Below are 11,693 nucleotides of genomic sequence, written 5' to 3'. Positions count from 1 at the left end.
GAGTAACGGGGGGCGGAGGGGGAGAAAGCTGTGGAATGCTTGCCTGCCTGCCTGCCTGCTCAATTGGGGGAGGAAGAAGGAGCTCCGCCGCTGAAGAGCCTGGACGGCCATTTGTCTGGAACGGTGTAGTAAGGTCACCTGCTCGGCCAAAGGGGTGGTGGACTAGATGACCTCTCAGGACCCTTTGTTTGTTTTAAAAAATACAAATAATAAATACAAATAATGCAGACATAGTAAATACAATTTATTTTTATTTATGTATTTGTATTTAAAATGCAAATAATAAATACAAATAATGCAAACATGGTAAATATTTTTTTTATGTATTTGTATTTAAAATGCAAATAATAAATACAAATAATGCAGACATAGTAAATAAAATTTATTTTTATTTATGTATTTGTATTTAAATGCAAATAATAAATACAAATAATGCTGTTGGGGGCAATATGCTGACTCTGTAAACCGCTTAGAGAGGGCTGAAAGCCCTATGAAGCGGTATATAAGTCTACTGCTATTGCAAACATGGTAAATAACAAAAAGAAAGAAAAGGGGAAAAAAAACCCAAATATTATAGTGCACCACCCCCCCCCCCCCCGACCCTTAAAAAAAAACACCTTATATTTCTTCGTCTATAACAACTAAAGGAGGGGAAAGCCAAGGGAAATCATCAAAGCCATTAAAAAGTGGTGGGCAAAGGATAATTGACGCGCAAAATATAGCCTCTCATTATCAAGACAACCCCTGCCTTCTCGAGGTGCCCACCGTTTTTCCAACAGAAGGGGCTCTGTCGACTCTTGGGCCCAGCCAGCTCAAGTAGTACTCAGCCTAGAATCATGGATCCCCTTGATTCGGGATGCATGCGACTCTACAGCGAAGGGACTGGCGATGCCATACTGACGCTAAAGACTTAAGTCAAGTAAGTCATTAAAAAGTGAAAGAGAATATTTTGACCATGCAACACTTGGAAAAATACAGCATCCTTCACTTAATCTTCCAGGGAAAGAGGACAAAGGAGGTCCAGGCAGAAGAAGAACATCGTGGCTTTTAAAATGTAAGGGACGGGTTTGGAGTAAACTCAGCAGCACTTTTTCATGCGGCTGTTGACAAAAATAAGATTTGCCAGCATGGTCACCAACATCCAATGACGCAGTGTTTTTCAACCTTGGCAACTTGAAGATGTCCGGACTTCAACTCCCAGAATTCCCCAGCCAGCGAATGCTGGCTGGGGAATTCTGGGAGTTGAAGTCCGGACATCTTCAAGTTGCCAAGGTTGAAAAACACTGCAATGACGGATATGGCACAAGAAGAAGGTAACAACTAAAATATATACAATATATTCCAATTGTGCCCTTATCCCCTCCAAAACAACATACGTTCTTGAGGAGGTTTATCCTCTTGGCCTTCCACCAACACAGATGTTATAAAATCCCCCCATATTTCATTATAGTCATTTGCTTTTTGATCACCCCCTTTTTAAAATTTAATTTCCGTTGTTAATTTATCATTTGTTGCCATGCTCCAAATTTCATTATGCCACTCATTTCTTTGAATATCCCAATTTTGTCCCCAATATTTAGCCATCACTAATCTAGCTGCCATTATCAAATGTACAATTCCTTTTCGGTTTCATTTATATCCCGTTTTTCCACCAGCGCTCCCAGGAGCCTTTCAACTCAATCTGAAACTTGTCGGGAGAGGCATTTTATAGAGGGGGATGTGAGGGTTCCCTGGGTCCTCATTTTACCCACCTTGGAAGGATGGAAGGCTGAGACAACCTTGAGCCTGTGAGATTTGAACTGCCAAACTGCAGCTAGTAGTCAGCTGAAGTAGCCTGCAGTTTCGCACTCTAACCACTGTGCCACCTTCTTCCAAAGATATGCAAAAAAATTGTTATTGATTTTAGATGTGTGTAAAAAACATTGTAATTCTTATAAACTTTTCTTCATTTGTTTAAAGGTACAGTCATACTGTCAAAGTCTTTGATCGCCATGGTCAAGTGAAAAATGAAATTATTTTACCAGGGTAAGTTTTAAATCTCAGGTTATGGCCTTAAATGTCTAAATTTAAAACCTCGCTTGTGGATGACTTAAAACAGACACTGGAGGTTTTGAAAAGAAACCCAAATAGATTTTCTCCATCTAGTATGCCAGTATCTTCATGTGCAGTTTTAAAATATGAGTAGGACAGACAATAAAACTGACGTTTATTAAAGAGCATTTAATTATTTTTTTTGTCTTTCAATAGGAACTGCATCATTATGAATTGGAATCAAGATGGAGATACTCTAGCAATTATGGTTGATAAATCCAGTGCTGTTTATCTGTGGGATGCCAATACAAACAAAACCAGTTTGATGGATACTAGCATGAGGTAATTTATTTATCAAATTAATGTAATGTAATGCCATGTATTTCAAGGGTGGCCTCTCATTTGGTGTGTGTGTCAATCTCACTGCCATCTTGGGAATTTGACTATTCTCCATATGGAGTAGATTACACATCTGTGTGTCACTATGTTATGTAATTTGCATGAGAAATTATAAAGCATCCAACAAAGATGCCTTCATTGAATCCTAAAGATTTGCTGTTTTGTCCATGTTGCTAATGAAGAAGTGTTCCAAAAGAATTTCTCCTGCAAATAACCATAATTCAACAATATTCATGCAAGTCTACCTGCCTAGACTTCCTCTTGTAAATCAAGGAGTTGTAGTTCAGTCTGTTTTTAAAATACTTTCCCTTCACTCTGGTCTCAAAACAAAACGGCTCCTTTTGTTTTCTTAATGGTTTATGCATAATTTCTCTAAAGTTGTCTCCATGGATTATTATTGTTTCCTCCATCTTATTTCACTTCTTCCTTCTTAGAAAAATAATTAATTTTAGGCAAGGGCAATATCTGCATTTTTAAATAATTTATCTAAATGCAAATGTTAATTTTGAATTTGGAAGTTGGTAATTTTAAGGTATGGGGTTTGATATCAGAATATATTATTGTTTTCTTTCCTTTTAATTTTATGTTCACATCAAGAACTATTGATAAATGGGCACATACTTTATGCTCAATTTTCTATTATTTTAATTATAATTGAATCATGCTAGTTACCATTGGCCTGGTGTTTTATGCATTCATTTTGGAATCGTTCTCTCATTCCTTTGTGTAAATTTAACTAGTTAATTCTTTTGAAAGCCATTCCAAACTTTTGGATTAAAAGAACAAATATCTTGATAAACTAATCATTTTAAGGCTGATTCAGATTTTTGTTTTTGTAATCAGTTTGGCATTTATAATATTTCTTGTGCTTTTACAAGTCAAGGACATACTTATTCCATGTTTGGAGACAAGGCAGATTTCCCCTCCTGTTTTTCATACAATGACCACCTTTTGAGGTGGATTGGACTGAGAGATCGTGATGCATCCTAAATCCCCTAGCTGGCTTTCAGTGGGAAAGTGGGACTAAAATTTGGTATCTTCTGGTGATTGGCACAAAGTCGTCCAGCTAGTTGTTATGACTAAAGTGGAATTAGAACTCACCGTCTCCTGGTGATTGGCACAAAGTCACCCGGCTGGCTATCTTGCCTCACTCCCGCAACTAGAACTCTCTCTCTCCCAGTTTTTGCCTGGTGCCTTAATCACTGGAGCAAAGTGGCTCTCCCATTTCCCAATCAAACTGGGCCAGGAGTTTGCCTCGGTCATGATAAAACTACTGCCTTTTCATTGTGATATGGCCAAGTGATGACGCGCATCCTGTGAATAGAGTGTGAGAATGGCCTGGTGTAGAGACGAGAAATCCCTTTGGCAGCAGTAAATCCCCGTGGATTAATTACACTTTCAAGGTGGCTGCTGGTGTTGCCAATAGTCCTGGAAATGTATTTCAGCAAGCAAGACAAGCTGATTCAAACAGATGCAGTCTCCACCTGCTACTCGCTTGACAAAAAAAACCAAGTTGTTTTCTTTCCCAGGAGATTAATTCTGACCAGGCGCCCCAAGAAAATGTCAGTGCCGATCGAGGCCACAAAGAAAACAGCACCAGCACAGAAGCAGATTGACCTGCAAAGGTAAACACAGGCTGGCTTGGTCTCCTGGGGAGGAGGGGGTGGTTAGCATTCGGCCTTTCTGGTTTTATTAACGGTTTCATTGGACCCTCTCTGTTGCAGCATGTGCTCTTCTCCTTTGCATGGAAGATGGCAGCTGGAATGGCCCCACTTCCCTTCTCTTGGGACACCCATACTTTTTAATAAAAAGTCCTCCTGAGTGGGGAGTTACACGTGCAAAGTGATAGGTTGGAGGGAGGTGCCTGAAATGATTCAAATCGAGCACTCCTCCCAAGCGTAAGGCTTGAATACTGACCGCAAGGTAAAGATAGAGGAGGTGCCTACCTCGCCTAGAGGGGTGTCCTTAGGTTTATGTGTACACCCAAAACTGACAGGAACACGTGTCTCCCATCGGGAAGGTTGCTGGAAGCCTGGATTTAGGCATGTGAACACCTGCTTTAGCCGGGAATGAAAAAGCAAAATGCACAGGATTTATGTAAAAGAAAATGGACTAAAATATGGGAGGATACTATAGTAATTTAATTCAATTTGAGAAAACAAAGGCACTTTCAACTGTAATGAAAGATAAAATAAAGAAGCCTTAAAAGAGCTTGAAAAGTTCTTTTGGGGAAAAAAAACGCTTTTCTTAAAAAGTTGTTATTGGGGCTATGAATGTTTCTCGTTTAAATTGAGATTATTTTACCATCATTATATATGTTTGGGTATTGTAATGTTATGTTTAAAGGAAGAAAAGTTAAAAAGGTGATTTAATGATGCTGTTTTGATGAGCTATAAGAATCATTTACCGTATTTTCACGACCAAAAGCCGCACCGGATTAAAAGCCGCAGTATCAATTAACGTTAATTTTTTTAACTTTTTCCACATATAAAGCGCACCGGGTTATAAGCCGCACATTTCCCGACGCTTCTGGACATCGCGAGGAGCGGCACGAGGGTTCTTGGCGCTCCGGGGGGCGCCGAGGGCGGCTGGGAGGGGCGCGCGGCTTGGTTTCTCCTCCCTGGACGTCGCAGCGGCGGCCCCGGGCTCACCGATCTCTGTGTTTTTCGCATCGGGGCATGCTCTTGCAGCGCGCCCCGATGCGAAAGGCACTGGGATCGGTGAGCCCGGGGCCGCCGCTGCGACGTCCAGGGAGGAGAAACCAAGCCGCGCGCCCCTCCCAGCTGCTTTCGGTGCTTCCTGGAGCGCCGGGAGCCACAGATGTCCAGAAGCGGCTTTTGGGGCTGGTGGGGATTGGATTTCCGGCTCGGTGGCCCCTGTCGCTTCTGGACGTCTGTTGTGGTTGTGGGGAGCCGAGGAGAGTGTGGAGGGGAGCGCGCGACGGTTCTTGGCGCTCCGGGAGGCGGGAGAGGCGCGCGGTTTGATTTCTCCTCCCTGGACGTCGCCCGATCTCTGTGTTTTTCGCATCGGGGCGTGCTGCAAGAGCATGCCCCGATGCGAAGGGCGCGGGGATCGGTGCGCTTGGGGCTGCTGCTGCGGCGTCCAGGGAGGAGAGGCCGGGCCGCGCGCCTCTCCCGCTTCCCGGAGCGCCGGGGGCCGTCGCGCGCTCTTCTCCGCGCTCTCCTCGGCTCCTCACAGCTGCGGTGGACGTCCAGAGGCGACAGGGGCTGTCGAGCTGGGGGTCCGGTCCCCATTGGCCCCAGGGGCCGCTTCTGGACATCTATTGCAGTCGCGAGGAGCAAAGCAGCTGGGAGATCTTTTTCCACATATAAAGCGCACCGGGTTATAAGCCGCACTGCCGATTTTGGATCAAAATTTAGGATTTTTAGTGCGGCTTATGGTCGTGAAAATACGGTACCTATGTTTACCAGCCAGAGGCTGAGAGGGAGACTCTTTAATCCCTCTCCTTTCTGCTGCCCTTCTGACACTTTTGCAACTACTAAACATTTCTTCCCTCTAAACCTCTTTATGAAAACTTACTGTTTTTCTAATCACAGATGCTAATTAAGGGGAAGAAATTGCAAACCCACAATCCAGGAAAAGCCCGTTTCCCAACTCCATCATATTGATGGAGTTTTTGTGTTTGTCTTTGTGTTTGTAAACTGCATTATATGAGATGAGGGAAATGTATGGATAAACATAGCTACCACCTTTACAGCTGTGATTTTCATAAATGTATATGGTTGTAAGAAAGTGAATGATTTATAGCTCTTTCGTGGAAAGGGGAGTTTAAGAAACAGCTGAGATGAAAAAGGAAGGGAAAGCTTATACTGCATGTGAACAGAAAGAAGATAGTTTTAAGAAATGTGATTCAGAAGATCTGAAGCCAGCATATGGTGTGTAGCAAAATTTAAGTGATTTTGGCATTTTAATCTGGATATACCCATAATAAAGCCTTTGGAACTACAAAGTGAAGACTAGGTGTTGCTAAATGTGTACTAAGCTTGTTTTCTTTTAATCAAATTAGCAGATAACTAACCAAGTGCCACCCCCTAGAAAAATCTGCTGGAGTACCCATTTCTCTGCAGCCTGCTCCTAAATGCACCTTCTTTGGATTTGGGGAATAAATATTTCTTCTTTCCTCACAGCTTCTCTGGATCTCATTTTTATTTATTCTTCTGCAACCCCTGGCTGAAATTGGAGCTGCCAATTAGTCTTCTGCCCCATTAGTTGCTTTCCTTGTCACAGTTGTTAAGTGAACCATGGCAGGTGCTAAGTTGGTCAAACGGTTGTTAAGTGAAGCTGGTTTCCCTGTTGACTTTGTCAGAAGGTCGCAAAAGGTGATCCCATGACCCTGGGACACTGCAACCCCCATAAAGAATCAACCAGTTGCCAAGCCACCTGAATTTTGATCAAGTGGCTTCAGGAATGAATGCTGCCAATGACGCAAGTATGAAAAATGGTCATACGTTCCCCTTTTTCAGTGCTGTTATAACTTTGAGTGGTCACTAAATAAACACGTGTAAGCAGAGAACTACCTCTATCTGCAGCGACGCGCGTTTGGGGTGCCATCTGGACACATGGCCAACCAGTGTTGGGGAGGGAGTCAGGGCTCCCACCCCCCACCGCTCATGCAAGCAGGGCCGTGGAAAGCTGGGTGTGGCAGTCCTGCTAAGACCGGGCGGGGTCTCCGGGGGCTGGGACTTCAAATCCCATCAAGCCATCGTGTTGGCTGGGGATAATGGCGCTGTAGTTCCAGCCTTAACCCTGGTGTAAGAAGCTTTGCGCTGAGCCAGAATGAAGCCGAGGAGTTCCGGCAGCGCCTCTTGAACGTCATCAAATCCGGACGGAGGCGTGTTTTGCAGTCAGCGACATCCGGGCTCCGTTGCCACCGCGGCCGCCTTCTGGAAACGCACGTGATCGCCGCGGCTTCGCTTTCCCTCCATCTACGCAGAAAAGCGCATGCGCAGATCAAGGACCCTAGGTTTCGGCGAGGGAAGTGCACCTTAACAGCGGCAGGAAGCCGGAAGTGAGCGTTTCCGGAACATAACATAAACATAATAAGAGAATATCACAAGATCTGGGCCAAATTTGAAGCATAATAGGAGTTGAATGTAGAAATGCTGCTTCTTTCATATCCTAGCAGGAAACTCTACAACGAAGGAGATCCTGGAGCTTCTATTAGAATGTAGATAGCAGTAGCAGTAGCCGCACAGCAGGCAAAGATGGCGTCCTTAGTTGGAGTACCCCTAACATGTTTGGCATCCGTAAAAATTTGTTGTGGCCTGCCAGTGGAGCAGGTGGCAGACTCGGACAGTGAGGAGGTTGGGGAGGAACCTGGGCCAGTACTGGAGTCTGGGGAAGGCTCTGAGGAGGGCTCTGTTTCGGAGGCAGAGAGGGGGCCAGAGCCGTATGCCAGTTATCAGCTGCCTTCAGAGTCAGACGTCAGTGAGGCAGAAGAACAGCTGGAGCCTGTTCCCAGTGTGCGCAAAGTTGCCAGATGAAGGGAACAGCTAAGGAACAAGGGTTGACTTGGGACTCAGGCCTCAGGTGGATGATGGATGGTCCCTCCACGAGGAAATAAGAGAGGGGTGAAAGAGTTAAATTTGCAGGAGACAATTAGTTCGCTTAATTGGTTCGTGACTCTCCGAGACTCCTTGCCAAGTTTTGCAGATATCAGCCTGGCAGCTCTCCAAACCAGATAAGGTCTATGACTGTAAATCCTCCCTTGAAAGATTTTACTGGATGTGAAGGAGCAGAATTCACAGGAAATAAAACATTTTTTTTGTCGGAACAAGGAATTTGTTCTTGGGAAGCCTCGGTCAGAAGAAAAATGATGGGTTCCAAGACACTCAGTGAGCTTCCATGGCTGGAGGTGAACCAGGATCCTAGTTCTTCACGATTCTGGTCTTAACGGTTTAACCATTACAACTCACTTCTGTCTAGATTCCTCGAGTCAAAATGGTTCTCTTGGCTAAGATTTCCTCCAAAGACGAGCTGTTCAAACAGAACAACAGCGAAAGGAGCACGAGGGGAAAGCCAGAAAGATACCGAGGAGCAGTTTTGGTGCTTGGCCATCTGTAGAGCTGAGGTTCTTCCATCAACCACTTGAGAGGTCTCACCTGCTCTACTTCCTGCGGGACCCTTAAGGGTTGGCCGACGGCATCCTTCACTTTCATTTACTGTCCATATCCTATTTGGCAACTGAGCCTGGGCATTTGGAGACATTATACTCTCTGTGAGGGACCCCACGAGCTAAAAAAAACCTCCAAATCCTACCAGGGAAATCGCAAGAAATGAAGAGCAGGGATTCACGTCTCCCGTCCCTACCCCTGCGCACTCTTTTCTCATGCCAGGGTTGATCTCTATGGTGCTGTAACACCTCCAGGGGCCGCTCTGCACACACCTGCTCCATAACCAAGAGTGAGAATTTCAAGGGCTCAGAGCATCTCCTCAGCCAAGGTCATCACAGTAGGAACAAAGTTTCTGCAGCTCTCTAAAGTATAGGTCCCGTTACATTTGTCCTCTTGCTGGCCAGGCTTTCAAGTCTACCTTCATCCCCCTGCAGCTCCTGCCGAAACCTGGCCACCCCATCGTAGTCTTCTCCGATGCCTGCTACCTTTGCTCTAGCAACAGACTTTATGTAGGGGTCTGCATGGGGTGAGGAGTACGAGAGGTTGGCCACTTTCTGTAGCCTCACTTACACACACGCACACTCCTCCTGTGTCATTCCTGCCCTATATACCATTCTTGCTCTGCTACACCTGTGCTACGCAGCTGCAATTGCAGAAGTTGATGTTTCGTTGCAAGGTCATTGAGCCCCTTCTCAAACAACCTGTGGCTGCTAAGTCAGGCGGGACATAAGAACCGCAGCTGGGCCAAAGCAGCCTTATCTATCTGCATTTAAAATGATAAAAGTAGGAGCCAAAGCGCCTTTTCCAAAAACAAGGATGCTGCATCCTGCGTCCCGTTTGCGTAAGTTTACTCGCGCTGCAACCTATTCCTTTCATTTACTCTCCGCCGTTCCCCAAACAAAAGGAGGAAAATAATGCATGTAGAAATCCGACTGCCGACAACAAAATTAACACTAAATGCTGCTGAAAAAACACAAGCCTCCGATTACGATCAGCTGGTATGGGGAATCTTTTATCACACTCGGTCGTGTACGGTACTTCACCCCTTAAATGGGACCTTGTAATAGGGAAAGAGCGTGCCTCCAGTAGGAACTTTTGGAAAGTGCTTCCATGTGATGTGCGTTTTTGCACTTTGCTTGAGGTCTCTGGGAAAAAGGCTCCCTTCTGAATGACTAACTGATCCCAGCCCTCTTCTGAAAAACACCCCAAACCAAAGCTGGACTAGCTCAGGGTTCGGGTTCTGTGCAGGAGAAATTATGCCAATGTTGTTGGGAGGGAGTGCATTATGCAGCAGCTCCTTTAACCGCACACGTACATCAAAAAGGTTGCTCGATTGATGCTTCATAATATTTATTTTCCAAAAAGAAAACGAAAACCCTGAAAACTTAGCCAATGTTAATCATTTCCAAGTCATTGCTATCTGTGATTAGATAATCCAGACAGAATTTTAACCTGTTCAGCTCAATTGCCTTCCAAAGCCAATCTAAGTATCTAGTCCCTCGCACTGCCAGTTATGATCAGTCTTAGTTAAACATGAATATAGGCCAATATGGTTCTTCCTTTCTCCATAAATCTCTCCTCCTTTAATTGGGGTTGAAGCACTAGCCAAGAGTAGTACTTCTAAGGATTCCATATACATTGGCTCCCCATCGGCCGAGGTTCACTCTCTTTTGTAGAAATTTATTAAAGTTCAGGCGAAATCATCACTCTGAGCAAGGAACCCCTGAACAGGGATGTACAGCTAGCCCTCGACTTAGTTCTTGGTTCTCGACTAAGGACCGCAATTGAGCCCAGCACTTCTGTTTTTAGGTAAGACCTTTGTTAAGTGAGGTTTGCCCCATTTTACGACCTTTCTTGCCACAGCTGTTAAGTGCATCACCACGTGATTGGTAAGTTAGTAACACGATTGTTAAAAAGAATTGACTTGGCTTGTCACAAGGTTGCAAAAGAGGGCCACATGGGGATGCTATAAAGGTCGTAAATCTGAAAAATTGTAATAAGTCCCATTTTCCAGTGCCGTTGTAATTTGAACAGCTACTTAGACCTGGCTGTTCCGGCAGGCCTGGGGCTGACGAGTTCCCGGCCCCACTTAAACTGTTGTGGCTGTTGTTTTGTTTTTAATTTTGTTTGTCTTTTGTTCTGTTTGTATTCCCCTTCCCTTTGGTTTGTTAGCCGCCCTGAGTCCCTCGGGAATAGGGCGGCATACAAGTTGAATGAACCTGAACCACTAAATGAACTGTTAATAAGTCAAGGACTAGATGTATATATCACGAGCCCCTTTCTAATTTCATTTTGACACCACCACAGAATTTTCCTTAGAAAGGTTATCGAAATATAAAAAGCAGAAGACATTTTATCCCAACTAACTACTCCCAAGTTCTTTCTTTTAATAATTCGCCAAGAACAAGGAAATATGAAATCTATGTTTACACAATTACCACCAGGGTAAATAATATTGTGATGACCTCATCAAAATATAGACTGTTAAAGAAAAATACAAACACAAATGGCAAATTTCCAGGGCTGTATTTGCCCCAGCTAGTATTTTAACAAAAATGTTGAGCAGCAACAATTTTCTTTTTTAAAAAATAAAATAAATATCAAGGAAATACCAAGGAAAAAAAAAGGGTGGGGGGAGGTGTTTCGTCACATTTCCTTTGGCTTCTGCCAGTGATTTACGCGACTGAGATAAATCACACAATCACCGAAGGCAGAAATGGGATGTGAAAAAGCAGTGTTTTGTATTGCACAAATAATTTACTATTTTCTGTGTCATAATATCTGAAACTATAGATAACTTGAATATCTGGCAGGAAAGAATCCTGCATGCCCATCTCGACTTCTCATTATTATAATATTATTATTATTATTATTTTTTACAGTAAATGTAACACGACAATTTCGCAAAAACGTACGAGTAGCCCATTTTGCCTGTCCTTCAGTTAAAACACATATTATGTAATGTTTAACATTTCTATCTACAGTACATAAGAAACTGGATTGAGGAAAATAATTTTGATATGCTCCACGTGTGCCATTGCCTTTTGCTCAGAAAAATTGGCGGGGCAGCGCTGAAATTCTCCGACTTTTTTAGTTTTATAGAAAACTTAACAACCCAAAGAAGAGTTC

At 43.9% G+C, this 11,693-nt stretch overlaps 1 protein-coding gene across 3 annotated transcripts in view; it reads left to right on the top strand.

Moving 5' to 3' along the window:
• The first annotated feature begins 615 nt into the window (after nucleotides 1-615).
• The window catches only part of LOC148043924 (uncharacterized), a 23,778-nt gene continuing 12,700 nt past the window's right edge, over nucleotides 616-11,693 (top strand). For 2 of the 3 annotated variants that reach the window (XM_087724828.1, XM_087724827.1), the window contains exons 1-5: nucleotides 616-919; nucleotides 1,001-1,054; nucleotides 1,960-2,025; nucleotides 2,248-2,373; nucleotides 3,960-4,055. In XM_087724828.1, coding sequence (XP_087580954.1) covers nucleotides 1,053-1,054; nucleotides 1,960-2,025; nucleotides 2,248-2,373; nucleotides 3,960-4,055 — 290 coding nt within the window. In that variant the 5' untranslated portion in view covers nucleotides 616-919; nucleotides 1,001-1,052. Of the gene's footprint in view, nucleotides 920-1,000; nucleotides 1,055-1,959; nucleotides 2,026-2,247; nucleotides 2,374-3,959; nucleotides 4,056-4,154; nucleotides 4,833-11,693 lie in introns of those variants that run through there. The other variant, XR_015697921.1, reaches the window with a different exon arrangement.

Source organism: Thamnophis sirtalis, unplaced genomic scaffold, assembly GCF_051295495.1.
Source record: "Thamnophis sirtalis isolate CommonGarterSnake01/CBP01778 unplaced genomic scaffold, rThaSir2_p1.2 scaffold_10, whole genome shotgun sequence".
Lineage (NCBI taxonomy): Eukaryota > Metazoa > Chordata > Lepidosauria > Squamata > Natricidae > Thamnophis > Thamnophis sirtalis.
Note: the sequence above shows the minus strand (reverse complement) of the source record. Positions and strands in the feature narration are given on the sequence as shown.